The 18,344-nt window shown below is 30.2% G+C and overlaps 2 protein-coding genes across 4 annotated transcripts; one reads left to right on the plus strand and one right to left on the minus strand.

The window, feature by feature from the left end:
- LOC114425548 (arogenate dehydratase/prephenate dehydratase 1, chloroplastic-like) lies at positions 1-5,901 on the plus strand. Its single transcript, XM_028392490.1, has 11 exons — positions 1-392; positions 1,593-1,657; positions 1,741-1,833; positions 1,980-2,180; positions 3,106-3,186; positions 3,293-3,388; positions 4,269-4,346; positions 4,420-4,509; positions 4,595-4,662; positions 5,011-5,092; positions 5,672-5,901. Exons 1-11 carry the CDS (start codon positions 98-100, stop codon positions 5,735-5,737), a joined length of 1,215 nt encoding a protein of 404 aa, XP_028248291.1. The 5' UTR covers positions 1-97; the 3' UTR covers positions 5,738-5,901.
- Positions 5,902-8,595: 2,694 nt separating this feature from the next.
- LOC114425549 (lactoylglutathione lyase GLX1-like) lies at positions 8,596-12,648 on the minus strand. 3 transcript variants are annotated; one of them, XM_028392491.1, is made up of 9 exons: positions 12,499-12,648; positions 11,993-12,125; positions 11,786-11,910; positions 11,573-11,637; positions 11,270-11,482; positions 10,071-10,118; positions 9,844-9,951; positions 9,265-9,417; positions 8,596-8,838 (listed from the first exon to the last, which is right to left on the minus strand). In XM_028392491.1, exons 1-9 carry the CDS (start codon positions 12,584-12,586, stop codon positions 8,797-8,799), a joined length of 975 nt encoding a protein of 324 aa, XP_028248292.1. In that variant the 5' UTR covers positions 12,587-12,648; the 3' UTR covers positions 8,596-8,796. The 3 variants fall into 3 exon arrangements, with proteins under 3 accessions (XP_028248292.1, XP_028248295.1, XP_028248293.1); XM_028392494.1 differs by having other exon boundaries at positions 12,402-12,539; XM_028392492.1 differs by lacking the exon at positions 12,499-12,648 and adding an exon at positions 12,364-12,382.
- Between the last annotated feature and the right edge of the window lie 5,696 nt (positions 12,649-18,344).

The raw sequence follows: 18,344 nt of genomic DNA on the forward strand, positions 1-18,344 counted from the left end.
AAGAAGTTCACCAACCTCTTTTTTTTGCACTTTGATCGGTGAGAACTTCTTTCTTCTTTGACTTGAATCAGACTTTTTGCTCTAATTCTAAGATCTTATGGCTCTCAAGGATTGTTCCATCTGGGGTTGTGCCAACAAAGCTCCTCAATTGGGCTTTGCAACCTTCCAGCCTTCTAGTTCTAGGCCGAGTGTGAATTTAAAACATGGTCTTGAGAAATTCTGCAAGTGGGAATGTTGTTGTTTGCGTGTTTTGAGTCCAAGAGCTTTGACTCCAATTGAAGATGAGAAGCACGTTGTCGCTGGGGTTGATGAGTCTTCATTAAATGATGACGTCGTCGAGGTTCAGCTAAGTGAGTTAGAAGGGCCTCACAAGGATGTTAATCTGCTTACTAGTGAGTTATACATGTCTCAGATTTAACATTTCCATGGTTTTTGGTATTTGGAGAATTTTTTAGTTTTTTTTTTATTGCTATGTGATTATCGAGTTTATACTTATAACAATCTTGCGTATCTGATATCTCATAATGATATTTTGCTTATTAACTATTCTATCACGAATTAGGCCTTTTGCGGTATGGTTTTTTAATGCATGCCTTTTGTTGTTACAATTTGTAGTTCAAGGATTTGAGTATTTAAACTGGCAAGGCGAATCGTATTTAGTCACATAGATACGGGCGCTAGCTACTTTATTCTTGTTAGGGTTTGTGATTGCACTCATACACACTCCTTGTTATATATGCTTTCTGTTGTTGAATTTGGTTTTTCTTTAAGAGCTGGATGTACTTTGCTACCGTCGATGTGTTTAGTCGAAATTATGTGGAAAACGATGAAGACATGCCATGTGCATTCTCTCTCACACACACACTTGACTGAGCTTCTCTATTTGTTTTTTACCCTTCCCTTTTTCAAATAGTTGGAAATGGATACTGCCATAATAGAAAATGTTGGTGAACGATGTCATTAATTATGTTTGTGGTGCACCAAAGATAAAAAAAAAAAAAAAACAAAAATGAGATTAAGGCAATGGAGAATAGGGTATTCTAAAATGTGTACATGGGGCACTAGTGTTTCTTCTTGTTTAACCATGTATATGGAATCTTGTCCTTTGTGATCCATGTGAAATGGTGAACACAGGTAACACACCATCTAAAATGTTGACTCAGAATGATGGCAAGGATTATATAATCCTAGCTTTTCGTTAGTATATGAATTTTGTCACAGCAACATATATTCAGTTGATTGATCCTAGCTTGTGCCCACTCAAGAAATAAATTTAAGTTGCTCAGCTAAATATTAGACTTATGTTTCTTGTAATGAATCATTAAGCGTTTTAAGTTTAAAATTGATGGTTGTAATAAAGATCTGTACTCCATAGAGTTTTGTATATATATATCCTCCTTTTTAGAATACACTTCAAACTAGCTATAGATCCATGCTGAAATGCACACACATACACATGTGTGAGCATGTAAAAAAAGAAAGTTATATCATAATGGATGCAACCTTTATTGTTTGCTAGAGAGAAGTGATTTAATCTCATTTCCTTTTTCTTAATTTCTTTTGGCATGACTATACAACTTCTTTAATTGCAGAGCCATTAATGGCTAATGAATTTTCCTCAAGTGATGGTGGGGCAAAGTTGCGCGTTGCTTACAAGGTATGATGCATGATAGTTTCTTTAAAAAAAAAAGATTCACATAGCATCATTGTCTCTCCTAACTAGTGAATTACTTGATACAGGGCCTTCCAGGAGCATATACTGAGGATGCAGTTTTGAAAGCATATCCAAAATGTGAGACAGTGCCATGTGAAGACTTTGAGACTTCATTCAAGGTTGCATTGCTTGTTTCTTAATTAACATCTCTCTCTTTCTCCCCCCCCCCCCCCCACACACACACACATATATATATATATATATATGATGCCTTGACTAAAATATTCTGTGATGATATATTTATAATATTCTTTTCTGCAAGCAGGCTGTCGAATCGTGGTTAGTGGATAAAGCTGTTCTACCAATCGAAAATTCTGTTGGTGGAAGCATCCACCGTAATTATGATTTACTTCTTGGACACAAGCTACACATTGTTGGGGAGGTGCAGTTGCTAATTAACCACTGCCTCTTAGGATTGGCTGGTGTGAGAAAAGAGGATCTCAAAGCTGTAATGAGTCATCCTCAGGTTAGCTATTAGATATATATATAATTCTTTTTTTCACACATGCTTAACATATGATGCCAGCAAAACCTCAATGTTAGTTTTTAGAAAAAATGAAGTGCATGTATGGCTTTGATTCAAAACTTTTTCTTCTTTCTAATTTCAAGCAGCATTTTCATCAATGTTATCCTTTTATTAATTTCTGACATTCTAACACTTCTTTTCTCTAGAATAATCATTACATTACTGCTACAACTTTCTAGTGGCATTACTTTTAGAATAATCTCATGATACAATAATCTTTCTTTTACTTTTCTAGAAAATTACATCAACGTTTAAAATTCACATTAGTACAAGTTATTGGATCATATAGTAGGTTTATTGCCACAGTTTTAATACTATCATAAGCACCTAATTAAATATTTGGGGAATCCTTCTTATAGTTGTCAGATCCAACTCAATCAAGTATTTCAATGACAGAATATATACCTCCTCTCTCAATCCTTACTCGTATTTACGACAATATGCCTTATCTCTTATTCCCTCACTATGTGCCTATCAATCCCTCACTAACGTGTACCTATCTTAGGTATGTTTAGAAAAATGTTGAGTTGAACATAACCCATATCTTTTTCAATCCACTAATATATTTGTTTCTCTATTAATTTGTTGTTTTCGAAATGCATGAACAGACGTTTGGAATCGTGCAAACGATAAACCAAAAATGCGCGTATAACCGTTGAGTATTTTCAACAGAAACGTTAGGGTATCTCAACATGTCATCTCTTGATGCTAAATAAAAAAATAAAAAAATGTCATCTCTTAATTGGATTTGTGATTGCATACATTTTTTATACAGCTAACTGTGTCATTATCATTAACATAACTGTTGATGACAAATACCTAGATATAACTTCCAAAATTCTTAAGATAATCTTCCTTCATGCAGGCTCTTGTTCAATGTAAGAAGATGCTAACTGATTTAGGTATTGCCAAGATTAGTGTAGATGATACTGCTGCAGCTGCTAAGGTATATTAAAAATATAAATTTCTTAAACTCCACTGAAAGCAAGCTTTGATTAGGTTGTAGAGTAGCAGCATTTCCTAATAATGATTAATTGGGATATTGTGAACAGGCAGTGCTCTTAAAGGGGAGAAAAGACATTGGAGCTATTGCAGGTTCAAGGGCAGCAAATATGTATGGCCTTGACGTTCTAGCTGAAGGAATCCAGGTAAGATTTCATTTACATGTTTTGGAAGACTCGGCTGCTACTACATTTTAGTCTTAGTGTATGGTTTTCTCTTATGGCAAAATGTCTTAATTTAAGCAATATGAGTTCATTGGAGTTGGGAGCTTATGCCTTCCAAAATATTGTTTTCCTTTCTTTGCTAGGATGGATGATGCAAATTTATAAGTTTCTCAATTTTTATGCCAATTTTAAAAATGAGCTATGATTATCATTCCTCATTTAGAAATGATCGAACAAGTCAGCATGCTTTTTTTACCCTAATCAATAAAGTTCTTGGAATTAATGACATTAACAATACAGTACATTGCTTCGGTATAACATTTAGACTGTAATGAGGGAAACATCATATCACATTTCCTATAATTTTTTTTCCGTCCCTCAGCTAGATACCTATAACATTCCCACCTTTCCTTTTTCATGCTGCTTTGGAAGCTAATATTGGTCTTAAAAGAGTGAAACATACGTATGAAAAGGAAGGCCTATACCTTGTCTGTGTCAATCAATATTTGTTACTTTATACTTTATACTTAGAGTTTTAGAAATGTCTTTGTATAGCAGTTATTACTTGAGTTTCAAGCATCTTTGCATTAAGAAAGACTGTAAAACTGGGTATGTACTTTTCTGAGATTTTAACATAAAAGAAAGTACAATAATGAAGGATGTCTGAGAATCTGACACATGCAGATACGTACGCATGGATATCCAAAGAGTGATTGAACTTCTTACTTCTCATTCTTTTACACCATTTTCAGCTTTTATCAGAAAACATGATTGTGTAACAAAAACAAAATAGAAAACATGACTATTATTGTTGGTTGTCTCAAGATTAAAGTTAAGCTGATTCATTTTCTTTTTTTGCTAGGATGACGACGTTAATATTACTCGTTTTCTGATACTCGCGAGGGATCCTAGAATTCCAGGAAATGACAGGCCCTATAAGGTATGAAAAAAAATATTATTTAATTATATATAATCTTCATGAATTTGCTGATGTATGCATGACTTCTCCCCAGACTAGCATTGTATTCAGCCTAGACGAAGGTCCAGGTGTTCTATTCAAAGCCCTAGGAGCATTTGCCTTAAGAAACATTAATCTGTCAAAGGTGTGCTACAATAATAATTAGAACTATTGAAATTTGAAGATAAAACTCATGTTTCATTGCTCTCATTTCTTTGGTGTGATTTCAGATAGAGAGCCGCCCCTTGAAACAGTCTCCCTTAAGGATTGTTGAAGATTTAATTGATGAGAGGGCTAAGTGAGTAATGGATATTTTGTTTCCCATTGGATATTTGTAATGGTATCAGTATGTAAACTATAAATTCACTATATACAATTAAATGTTCATATCTAGTAAAAAAAAATATTGGAGGGTTTAATGTAAAAATCACTTTAAAGTTTAAGCATTCAAGTTAATAGATTATCAAACATATTATAGTTTTACTCTAAAAAGCATATATCTAACTTTGTGGTTCAAAATTGGAAGGAAAAACTAGGGAAAGGGGTTTGGTACGGTTTTACTCTTTGGTATGCTCTAATGATTTTGGTATTCTATGTGGAAGTGTGTTGTGAATCTGACTTCAGGCATGATGTTTCTTGGTGACAGGTATTTTGAATATCTTTTTTATATTGACTTTGAAGCTTCAATGGCAGATCCGCAAGCCCAGTACGCTTTAGAAAATTTGCAGGTGAGCCCATCATATCAGAAAAAACATCTTATAAACTTTTTATCATCACTCTCCCATCTAAAATTCTATGATTACATGGTCAATGATGCTTTTCATGTTCTAATTAAATCTGGTTTTTGTTTATAATCAAACTAGTTTGCATTCTATAATATTGGATTGATGGGGGTGAGATTTCTTAATTTATTGATGATGTATAGAGTCCAATGTTGCATTGTTTCATACATTAGCATATCCCAAAACGTTGCTAGAAATGCAGCATGTTTTTCAATTTTGTTCCTTTGTTTGTATTTTTTTTCTTTTTATTTTTGGTGGCTGGCTGACTGGATAGGGAAAAACATCTCATTTAGACAAATATGCTCCACGAAATCCCACGCCAATTGCATGCTACATTCTTAAAATTATTGTTCTACATTTGTGCATGATACACTCTTTAAATTAAAAATTCCAACAGTCTTCACTGTGTGTTAAGCAAAATGTGTTATATATTTTTCATTTGCTGGCATTAAGCCTTTTTAGGACTTTTCAATGTAGTTGTCAAATACTAACTCAAATTGTTGGTTCTTTCCCCCTTCATTTCAGGAGTATACAAAATTTATTCGTGTTCTTGGTTGTTATCCGGTGGATAAAACAGATACATCAGATTGATCTTCAATCGTGAGGGAGATCAACTTGGGATGAATCTTCTCGTAAACTCAACATTTTTGTATTATCCAAAAATTATGTGTATGTTTTGAATTTTTTGTGAGCATTTTAAAAGTATGTTCGAAACTAAAATTAATTTGGAATCATACACCCAAAAGTATGTTTAAGTTTAAAATTTTGATTGAAAATTTAATTTTGGAGAAACAAAACTTAGGAAATTTTTACAATTTTTGTTAATTTAAACATGCATTAGTCAAACGTGATTTGCACAGTAAGGATGTCAGTTGTCTACAATTAGCACTTTCAAAATTAATATATAATGAATGTAATTGATTTGAAATAATTAAGTGAGTTCTTTTTATTTTTCTGCAGAATAAAATGGATTTTATATTTGGAATTCATAACTTTTTAAAAAAATATATATTTGTATTATAATTTGAAGATCTGAACCACTTACACTTATGACAGTTGTTGGTTTTTACTACCTTATTTAAATAGTCAATAGAAAGATCTTTTTAAAATAACAATATATCTCAAGAAATTAGAGACTATAATTTAAAAAAATGGATAAGCTATACAGAATATAAAGGATGAAGAAGAGCCGCAAAAATAATATATATATATATATATATATATATATATATATATATATATATATATATATATATATATATATATATTACATTTTAATTTTATAATAAAAATATATCTTTCAACAATAATGTCTTGTGTATAATGTGTGTGAGACAAAATTCAAATGAGAAAGAATGCGAGAGAATGTAGAGCAATGAGAACATAATTTTTTTAATATTGATTCTCCCGAATAAATGTTTTCAATATTATTTTTTCATAAATAAAGATTAAATCATACATACCAAAAGAAAATGTCATCAGGATTTTGTGTAAATGAATATTTGTATAGGAAAGCATAAAGAATTAAATGATTTAAGCATTTTTTGGAAGATTTAAAATAAAATAAAATAATTTGGTAGAATATATTTTAATTCATTTTAGCTATTTTTTTCTTAATTTATCAACACGAGATAAAATAATATAAATAAATTTGAAAATTTCAAATTTACCTAAAAATTTCTAGTTTCCAAATAACGTAATAAAAAAATTATTTTATGCCTATGTAAATCATTCAATTCAAATGAGTCGGTTTGTTTCAACTTAAAAACATATTTTAAAAATAATATTTAAAAAATAATTTCTTACAAAAAGCAAAAAAAAAAACTTTTTTAAAAAAATAGACAAAAAATTTCTTACTATATCAAAAAAAAAAAACTTAAAGAAACACATCTAATATATCAAATTATTTTATTTTCTTTATCAGATATTAAACCACAACCTTTTTTTATTAACTAGTAGTTTAATATCCAATTATAAAAAAGGTAGTTTAATAGACATTATGCATGGTGTAATAACTATTATACTTTGCAAAGAATTTTTAAGATGAAATATGCATAGTATTCATAATTTTTTTTATAAATAACATTAACTAAATACATATAGCAAAGAATTAATGACCTATATTTTTTTTTCTCTGATGAGTATTTTGCTTTATACATAAGTCTGTTCGAGACACTGGAAGAGAAATTCATATAACAGTTCGTCACCATATGGGTGATAACACAAATAAAATGAGTGGAAAAAAAAATAAACATCCATAAAAAATCCGGTATTTTGGAGAATTATTAATTTAAATACTTAAGAGTTTTAGCGTGTTGAATTAAGTAGATTTAGGATGGAGAAATCTCGAAATAAAATTCAATAAGCAAAACCCTACCAAGAATGCCTGCTTTTCCAATTTAATCCCGTTGATTCATATAAATATAATTCAACAGTGAATTAAAAAGTTGTGAATCATTCTATTTAGTCTTCTTTTTTTTTTCAAATTATGCAATGCATTTTTGTTCAATTTCATTATAAAATAAATATTCAAACAATAGAATATTATTTTTATTCTAAAACATTTTGTTTTATTATGCTTCCATCCGATTTTTTTTTTCATTTTCTCACTAATTCAAGCATTACCTAAACTCGTGAAATGAACTTGTTCCTAAATTTTTTTTAAGTATATTATTTGTTTTTATTTTGTAGCCATGTTATTTATAAAGTATACTGATGATCAATTTCTACCCCCAAAAAAAAAAAACTTAACTGTTCACCCATTCCTCTTCCTATTACATTTTTTTTCTAATACACAATACTCAAATCTGAAATTTATTTAACTTCAAATATATTAGAATTTCAACCTATTATAAATTATTTTCTTGAGTCAGAATTTCAGCCCTTTATAAATTTTTTTCTTGAATAAAAAATCTCCAACCAATTAGGATGAGACTAATTTTATCGCAATTCATGATTCACATTGATCTAAAACCGTAATAATTAAAAACATTATTATTAAAGAATACGCTATCAGTAAACTTTTAAAAGTAACTTTTTTTAAGAAAAAAATGTTTTAAGATAAAGCCAACTTTAAGACTAGTTTAACCACTGTCCGTATTAAAACCATGGAAATCTAAATACATTTTTTATTTTGTATTTTTATATCTGAATAAAGTTTCGTAATTTCTTTCTATAGCAGAACAGACCCATACGTCTTATTTTTGAATTTGAGAGACTGAAACTAAATGTTTTATGCTACGTATTGCTTCTATATTCTTTTCTAATCTAAGCACAATACCACTTTGTTTTTATATTTATTTGTGGGGATAAAATTTTAAAACATATTATTACCATATGTAAATCAGATTGACTTTTTATATTAATTAATTATACTTGTCGTAGATAGAGTTAAATTTTATTGGACCAGTAAGTCCAGGATCATTTTGGCTTAAATTGATTAAGGTTCTGCTGTAAAACATGAGAATTATTCTCCAACTTTTACCAAATATATTGAAATACTGTTGGATATCACTGTAGACTGTCTAGAATCTCAACCAAACAGGCAAACACATCAGAGAAACCATACTGAACACTACTACTTCACTGATAAACACGAGCTGATCACTTATTCATATAATAGCATTAGTACTATGAAAAGCCAGAACTCTTTACTCCAGCTCCTTCAGAAAATCTTGATTGTCAACCAAAACCTACAAAAATTCATACAAAATGAATCATACCACATACTCACCATTGATAATGGCAGAAATTTAACACAAGCAAGAGTAGAAATATGCACATGCTCAAAGAAATGCACTTCATTTCAGCCAACAGGTTAAGAAAAAAACCTTATTATCATTGATGAAGAGAAGGCACTATTAATAATGTTTTGCTAGCTGCAGAAACAATTGTTTTCCTCATATTCATAATTATGCATATTCAAATTCATAGTTGATGACAATAGAAACATTATACTATCATCAAATTACAATTGTAGTTGCCCGAGTATGCACATATGCATGTGTTCTACATGTCATAATTCACCTATTATTTCATCTCATGATTATACAATAAAAGAAATAGAAAGTAAGCCACACCCTCACAACATAAAGTTTAAACAAAAAGAAAATTCTTACAGTTTTCCATCCATCAGGATCTAAGAAAGAAGTGATCTTTGTGTTAAGGCCAGGAACTGGTCCTGGTTGCCGAGTAATCTTCCCTCCAAGCTCTTGTGTGACTATGTTGACAACCTCAGCACTCTTGTATACATCATCAGTACCAATAGCAACCTGTATATGCAGCACACAAATTTTAACTTCAAGGGGTACAGAAATGTGAAGATAGCTGGTTTAGGCTTCCAGAATGAAATACTCCCTCCGTCCCTATATCTAAGATTCTTTCAACTAATTTACACCCCTTAAGAAAATTAGTTTAATTAGTTAATCGCATTAAATTTTTCAATAAATTATACTACTCTTCCAAGATTATCCTTCATTTCTCTCTCCACTTAATTGCTTCTCGCCTAATTAATTAATATGGCTTCTTCTATTCTCCAATCCTAATAAGAGAGAGAATGTAATTAATTAAGGGTATTATAGAAAAACAATAATTAATGAACCAAACAATTAGAAGAGAGTCTTAGGGACAAACAATAAAGTGAAAAGGGTCTTATATATAGGGACGGAGGGAGTATAACATAATAAGTATTAACTAACCTGTGCATAAGCATTTCCCTTGGTGTATTCAGTGACACCATAGTTATATGTCAGCTCCAACACAGTTGTCTCATGCTCCTCTGCATACCCAAGCATAGCTATAGTATACTGTAAGATATGCAACATAATCCAGGAAAAATCATAAGTCAAACCTAAGAAGTCAAAAAGCTTTGGTATGAAATATGTCCTGCCTTAAGTGGATTGCTAAGATCAAAAAGGAAACTCACCTTGTATTCAGGTCTATCAGTCTTCTTTACCACCCTCAAACCCAAAGTCTGCACAAACATGATCCAATAGTTAATAAAACCCAGTAAAACTTAAAAACATAATATACCAACTGCATTGTCATGGATTTTTGTGTCCATCACAAGCAAAAACAAATAATTTCCAACCCAGATCCATAATGCCACACAAATCCATAAAACCAATCAATGAAACAGATTTCAAAATTATCAGTATAAGCACTAGACCCTACACATTCTACTCAACCCAAGGCTTCACCTTGCACATTCCCTCCTTAAAGAGAGAAAAGGAAAATGGATAAGTAGAGTACCAGGCAACATGTTAGATCTACAATCCATTCATGAAACTTCTCATAATAACTAACGCCTTTAGGATAGTTGGTTAATGACATGATATTAGAGCCTCTATGACCAAGTAATCCAGAGTTAGAACCTTATTACTCACATATATCTGAATAAACATTGAAATTCAGCACATGGTAACTGGGTATGTGGATTGTCCATGCTTCAAGCCTAAATAGGCTCTTGCGGAAAGGGGAAATAATAGTAGATGTAAAAAGTAAAAAGCATTCATGAGCATTCACTTAAGCTAAGTTTGTTTTCCCACCAAAAGCTTGGTAGCACGAATTCTGATGTAGTTCAACAGAGAAGTAACAAAGGCTTTGACAAAAGTACGTAGGAGTTGCCTAGTGTGACTCAAATATTCAACGGAGAAGTACCCAAACATCCATTTAAATATTTAATAGCTTAAGCTTTTGGGCAGTAGGTTCAAGGCATAACTGAAAGTGTTTTTTTTATATTAATAAGAAAGATTTACTTAGTGTGACTGAATGTACTGAACACATAACATTCTCTCTAGAAATTTCCACTATTTTTTATCCCACATGCCTAGAATTGATTTGCCACTTTCCCAGTGGAGTATGATCCAGGCAGGAAATAATTGAGGGAGGTGATACACAGAACTTATATCATCAAAATATCAGCAGAAAGTGAGGCTTCTGTAAAGAAAAAGCAAATAATAGCAATAGAAAGTATGAAAATTTTATAAATTATAAGTTGGTAGACATGAATATTTATGCAACTGTGTTATGAGCAAATGACTTAAAACAGTTTTTATGGAGATGAATGTGGTTTTATATTAAATTGCATGCTCATGAATAGAAAAACATGACTTGGACTGTCACCTTTTCATAAAACTTAATTGAGCGCTCTAAATCACCAACGCGAAGCATTACTTGACACAATGGCTCAGGGGTGGAAGATCTTTGAATGAGCTCAAAAGCATAACCATCAGGATCCTTCACGAAGGCAATAACAGACTTCCCACCCTTAACTGGACCCGGCTCCCTGGTGATATTTCCACCCTTAGCCCGGATGTCTTCAACCAATTTGTAAACCTAAAAGTGGAAGAGATATATACACTTCAATTTCAGTACAAAAGGTCGAATAAATGGTCAGCCTGTGGTGAAGGCAAGACTCTGGCTTACATCTGGAGTTGCGATAGCAAAATGTCCAAAGCCAGTTCCAATATCATATGAGGTCACCCCATAATCTGACCAAAAACATCATATGTGGAGATAAGTCATGCCATGCCCAATTCAATCAAACACATAACGGATGGTAGACAAAAGATACATATAATCAGAGAATCACAAGAAATGTTATGCATGAATTCAAAAGGTTGACAGAGCAAAACATACTATATGTTAATTCCACAACAAAATGGGATTGTTCAGGGCCAAATCCAAGAAAAGCATTGGCATATTTCTCTTCTGGAATATCTCTTTTCCTCAAAAGCTTCATCCCAAAACATTCAGTATAAAACCTGATAGAACGATAAGGAAACAATGAGCATCTAAACACACTTCAGAGCGAATTTCAACAACCCAAGTCAGCAAAAATCCTACTTAATGGTGCGATCAAGATCACCAACACGATACACAACATGCAGGAAGCGGCGCTTATCTTTCTTAGGCCACTCCAACAACTCAGCATTAGATTGTGTAGCCTCAGCCATATTCAATGCGGAATGCAAATGCTCTGCAACAACATTCAGAAACCTTCTTTAACGCATAGTGAAATTCAATTAACACCAAGTGGTGACCAGAAAAAAGAAAAATAAGGCTGATCTAGCATTTTTTTATTAATTAAAAAATTCAACTCGTTAACAAAGTAACAACAAACAGACCCTTCAGCCTCCACAGGTTTGGAATGCAAAATAGAAAAGTAAATAAATAAAAAAGCATGCTATTTGACAAATGAATAAAAAATTACACACTCATAAATGCCAATTGCCTAATGAATCACAAATCTCACGTTGGATAGCAACAATTGTAGATAAATGTGAATGAAATTGAAGGGGATGAAGAAATCAAAGAGACAAAAACCCCATTTCCGGAGAGAGGTGTCTAACCGGTGAAAATAGTGAAGATTGCGAGACAAAGAACGACAAACCAGAACAATCTCCGACACTGAGGACGTGTAGCTTTATAAAGTAACATTAGTCATCTGAGTAAGTGAGTGAGTGATAATGTAACAGCCTGTCACTTAAATTGTCTACGTGGCCGCCGATTATTAGTTAATGTATAAGGACAGAGTTGTGGGTATTGTGAAGCATTGATCCATCATAAGGCCCGGACCAGACCACCCTTTAGGTAAGCACATTTAATTTCTCCCAAGAAATTAAATGGCATTTATGTTTTTTTTTAATGTTGTTGCTGCCCCAAATAAAGTTATAAATATTTAAGTGTAAAATAGTATTTATTATATTTTATAACACTCAAATTATAATATTTTTTGTATTAATTATTTTTAAATTAAAAACATTATTTATTAAAAGAAAAAATATATTAATAAATTAAATAATTGGATCTTATATATAAAAATGGAGGGAGTATTGTTTTCCATTTTCATCACAACAATTCACAAACATTATTTGGAAGGAGAGGCGTTTGCATTCGATAATCGATATACTAGTGGGCTCATAAGGGAAGACTAAGCTAAGTCACTCCGTCTTTACGCACAAATGAGCAATTGCTTTTTGCATCTCCTTTTCTACTTTCTGCACCTCATTGGCAACATGAATAGACTGATATGCCCTTTGTTACTCATAAACTGCACCACCCTATTCTCTTTGTTACTCAATGCTTATAACAATCAATTAATACAAAAAATATATATATACAACAAAGGAGAGTTAAGAAAAGTTTAGGTTGAAATGTGCAATGCTATGCCCTTAAAGGGAAATGTCTCACTGCACTGATTAAAAAATTAGTATATGTGTTATTCTCCCAAAATATGACAACTTATGGTGTGCAATAAAAGATTTTGAACCAACAAACACCAATGCTCCAAAACATCTTAAAAAGCACCAGAATTTTTATAACAAAATTGTGTTTTCTATTTTTTTTTAGTTTTTTCCACCCCTATTCACTGAAACAAAAGTATATTTCTGTTGAAAAAGATGACATGCTTTTGTTGAGTGTAGAGGCAAATAACATAAGAAGGGGAATTGTATTGTGTTTTTAGAAATTTTAAATTTTTTCTTTTAGCAAAAATATGTTTATTGTCTAATACAAGTTTTTCAGAAAATAAATAAAGATAGCTTTATCATATAATGATTTTCTTTACCAACACAAAAACATATATAAGATTTAAAAACAAATTCAAATCCTTTGTCACTAAAACACAAAGATGAGTAGTAAAGAAAAACACACTGGAGTTTATATTAGTTTGTCTCTACCTTGAGACTACGTTAAGTTTTTGGCAACCCACCATATTTCTACTAACCTGTCACAAGTTATAAGCATTTGCCACTATTACTTTTTACTCTTACAAAGATAAGCTCTACCTCAAATTTGACTTCAACCTAGTATTCTTTGTTCTATCAAGCAACTGTTGACTCCAAACAAATTAACAAGATTTGTTGAAAGTTTGCACAATGACTAATATGAGATCATCTCGCAAACGAATATATCTCTTAGTACTTTAGTCTTTTCTCTCAAGGTTTACAAGGTATTTTGAGAGCTTAATATCTATACAAAAAATTGTAGAAAGCTTTTTACAAAAAAGAATGAATGAATAATCTGTAAGTAGATTCGTGCCTTGTTTCTTCAAAGCTTCTCCTATTTATAGCCTTTATCTTCAAGTATCTATTGTCTCTCAACGGGTGGATTCTTCACTTTGTTTTGATCTGAAGTCTTGAGGTCATTGGAACATTCAATGCTTGCATTAAATGCATGTCCCTTCTTCATGCAAAGTTCATGTTGATAGGTTGGCGTGTTTTACATTTTAGTAAGAGAGTTACTTTTTCCATTATAGCAGGTTTGCACCAATAGAGCGCGCCTTTTGGTGAAAATTAACACTTTTAGATTGTGAATTTCATTTATTCTTCAAGATTCTAGGAGAATATTTTCTACAATAAAGAATCTCAGACACAAAATATTAAATAAAAGTCTTAAATACACTACTTAAGGTTATGTCAGATTGTCTCATATGAATGTATCGTTTGAAAACTTAAATACAGAAATACAAAACATGATTTGATAACATATCAGAGACTATCACCCCATGATTAATTGTTGTTGGATTCATTAAGAAGTATTTAAATATGATCTTTCCGATCAATTAAAAATATGTATACCTCAATCTTATAATTGTCATAGTTTAAAGTACACTTTGTAATAGGAATAGAAATTGGAACAACTATGCAAAATATATAATTTTAGTATACTTTTGCCAACAAACAACTTTGTTGTTATTTGTTGAATTTCATTCATGAGATTTTCATTTACATGAAGACGAGTATCTATTGTTGCGACTATTTAATGAGTTTAAGCTTTGATTTTTCTCTTCTTCGATGAAATCAATCTTGGTTTTCTATGCTATATATATATATTTTAAAAAAAAACACATTTTCTTTAACTTTGGAAATAAAATGCGTTATTTTTTTTATTTATAGTTATTTTTTAAGACCATATTTGTATTAACTAATTTAACTAGAACCGAGTATGAGGAACGAGACGCACACTGATCCTTCAATATCAGTTAATGTCAGTCAACAATATATTTCAGATTAAAATGCAGCTAGGAGAAAGTCAAATATGACGCAACCACATAGCACAGATCACAACGAAAGAACTTGGATTCCTCCTCCAAACGGCTTCCTAAAACGCAACTTAGATGCTGCTATTCTCAAAGAGATAAACACATTTGGAGGTGGTCTTTGTATCAGAGGAGAACATGGAAGCTATATAAAATCAAAGTCCAATATTTTCCAAGGAATTTCATCACCATCGTCAGAAGCTGAATGTGCTAATCCAATGGATCCAGCAGCTGGGATTCAATAACATTTTTTAGAGCGATTGCAAAACTATATATAATGGAGAGTTTTAATCATGTTGCAAATGGTGTATCTATTGCATGTTATCCTTGACAAAATTAATGTAGAGCAAGTTTTTTTACAAATTCCAAATTCTGGGACGAGTTTCATTAGGAGACAAATTAATTATATTACTCATTGCAAGAGCATCAAGACTTATGACTTGTAGTCAAGTTTTATGATTCTATTCCATTCATCTTTTGATATTCAGCGAAAAAATTAAAAGCATTGTCAATGCTTAATTGTTTTTAATGAAATTCTTACTTCCAATCACTCTTCGAAATCCAACCTTATATTTACACTCGACATTGTTTAAGAATTTTAATTCAGTTTTATTCGAAGCAGCTACGTGAATAAATTTACACTCCTAATTGTTAATTTTGATAATTGAGCACAAAATGACCAACGCAACTAATGTGGAGACGAACCGAAGAATTAAAATATTAGGACCTTCGTTTGATGTATTAACGTGAATGTTTTACCTAAACTTTTTGCTGGTTAAGTCTATTTTAAAAAATAATTAAATTTTTTAATTTATAACAATTTTAAAATACAATAATTTCTGAAGTTGTATTAATAAAAAAAAGTTGTTGGTACTTAATTTATTTATCTTCTTCTTATTTATTTATTTCATATAATTTTTAAAATCTCCTTAACAAATAACCAGCTCAAAATGTGTTTTTTTTTATTTAATTAAAGAGTTTAAAAATATATTTTATTTATATATTTACATTTAAATAAACGCTAACATAAAAATTTCACTTAAAAGTAATTATTTGAAAGTACTATTAGATCCACCATTCCATCTAACATATTTAAAATATTAAATATTAATTAAATATGAATAGTTCATTGATGTTAAATTGAGGTTTCTTGAATGTAAAATTTGCTAATTACAAAATACTGAACATATATAATCATTTTAAATATATTTTATAAAATGATAATTAAAATACATCGATAGCATAAAAATCTGTAAGTCACTTATAATAGTTTTAATTAGCTGATAATATAATTTTTTGTACTAAAATCTGTAAAAGTTGCTATAAGAATTGCTACGAAAAACTTTAGTTAGTTGATAATATAAAAAACTGTATATTAAACTTTAAGTTGATAATATAAAAAAACTTTATACCAGAATGAAGAATCTGTAAAAGCCGCTACAAAGTTTTTTAGTTAGTATTTGATTGTATATAATCTCTTCTACCCGAAATCTTATATTAAATTTAGATTCTTTTATAAAAGGGATATTATAAAAAATCTATTTTTCTCTTTTAAAAGATTCCAATAAGATACGAAGTTCGAGAGGAAGCAGCTGAAGGTATTATTGCATGATTGAAAAAAAAAAACGCTTTTTAAAATCAATTTTCGTAAGCTAACATGTCATTGATATCATTACAAGAATGATTTTTTATTGATAAATATTAATTATTAGTTATTAATTTTTATATCAGTGGATGAGTCAATTTTTTTCTTTTATCTTTGAGCTAATCTTATAACTCAATCATGAGAGATATTAATTTGAAACTTTTAAACAAACTCTTTTTTTTGTTAATTTTTAAAATAATTAGAAAGGGAGACTTTATTGAATATGATCAGCCAATTTTTTTTTTTGTAAAGATTAATCACTCAGGAAATATTTTGCACTAATGAATACGATGAAAATTAAAACAATCTTGGCCTTTGCTATTTGTCTGTTTTTTAAAAGAAAAATAAAAGTCAGTGGTGCGTGTGGCCTTACGTTGGGTGGGGATCTAGAGGTCCCATAGCATATTTCTAAGAAAATAAATCCTTTCGGATCTCCACTAGATTTTTTTTTATTATGCATAAGCTAACAAAAAGTTGTGACTTCTCCAATATTGCTTCATTCAATCATTCACCCTAAATGTCAACTAATTTAATGGGAAGGTGATTGTTAGTTGTTTCACCAACTATGGCGTCATGGGTCACTGCGTATATTATAAAAATAATTTAAATATAAGTAAAACAAATTTGCATAAGATGGTTTAAAAATATAAGTTAATTTTACCTTAAAAAATCATCTAAAGAAGAGCACCAATGAAAATGACATATTCAGATAATGGATTCTTTGTTGGTTTGTGAAAAGGCCTTTCCAAGTTCATTTTTGCAACATTGCTCCCTTTGCACTGCAGCCTCATTGATTATAACATCTTTTTGGTAGCTAGCCGGTGGCTTGAATCCACTATGCCCAGTGACAATCACATCACATAAATAATTTTCTTTTTCGATAAAGTGACAATCACACAAATTATCTGTGATTAGAAATTAATCAGGGACAAGTGGTGGATTTTTTTTTCACAAACATATATAAAAAACAATTAAATACCAATGTATGTCTCCTATTATTTACATAAATATTAGTATTTTTAGATTATTATGATATTGATATGTAATATTTCTTAATATATTTTAGTTTAAATTATAATTTTTTCTTTCTATAATTTTAAATATACTATTTTAATTCCTTATTTTTAAATTAAAATATTTAGTTTTTTTTATTTTTTAAAAAATAATTTTAATTCTTCCATTATTTGTTGATATATTAGTTGATCTTGATGTGAAGTTACCGAGCCAGTATGACACTTATATAAAAAATATTAAATAAAATAAAAAATAAAAAATATTATAATAAGAATTAAATTAATAATCCTTTATTTATACATAAAGTAATAAATTATTAAGATACTTGTTTTTTTATTAATTAATTATATTAATATCATGTATCATTAATCAAGAATTATTAATAATTTGAAAAAATCAATAACTCTTAATTAAATTAAATTATACATACAAGATAATATTAATATAATTAACTAAACAAAATAAATATCTTAATAATTTATTATCTTATTTATAAA

Source organism: Glycine soja, chromosome 9 (genome assembly GCF_004193775.1).
Source record: "Glycine soja cultivar W05 chromosome 9, ASM419377v2, whole genome shotgun sequence".
NCBI lineage: Eukaryota > Viridiplantae > Streptophyta > Magnoliopsida > Fabales > Fabaceae > Glycine > Glycine soja.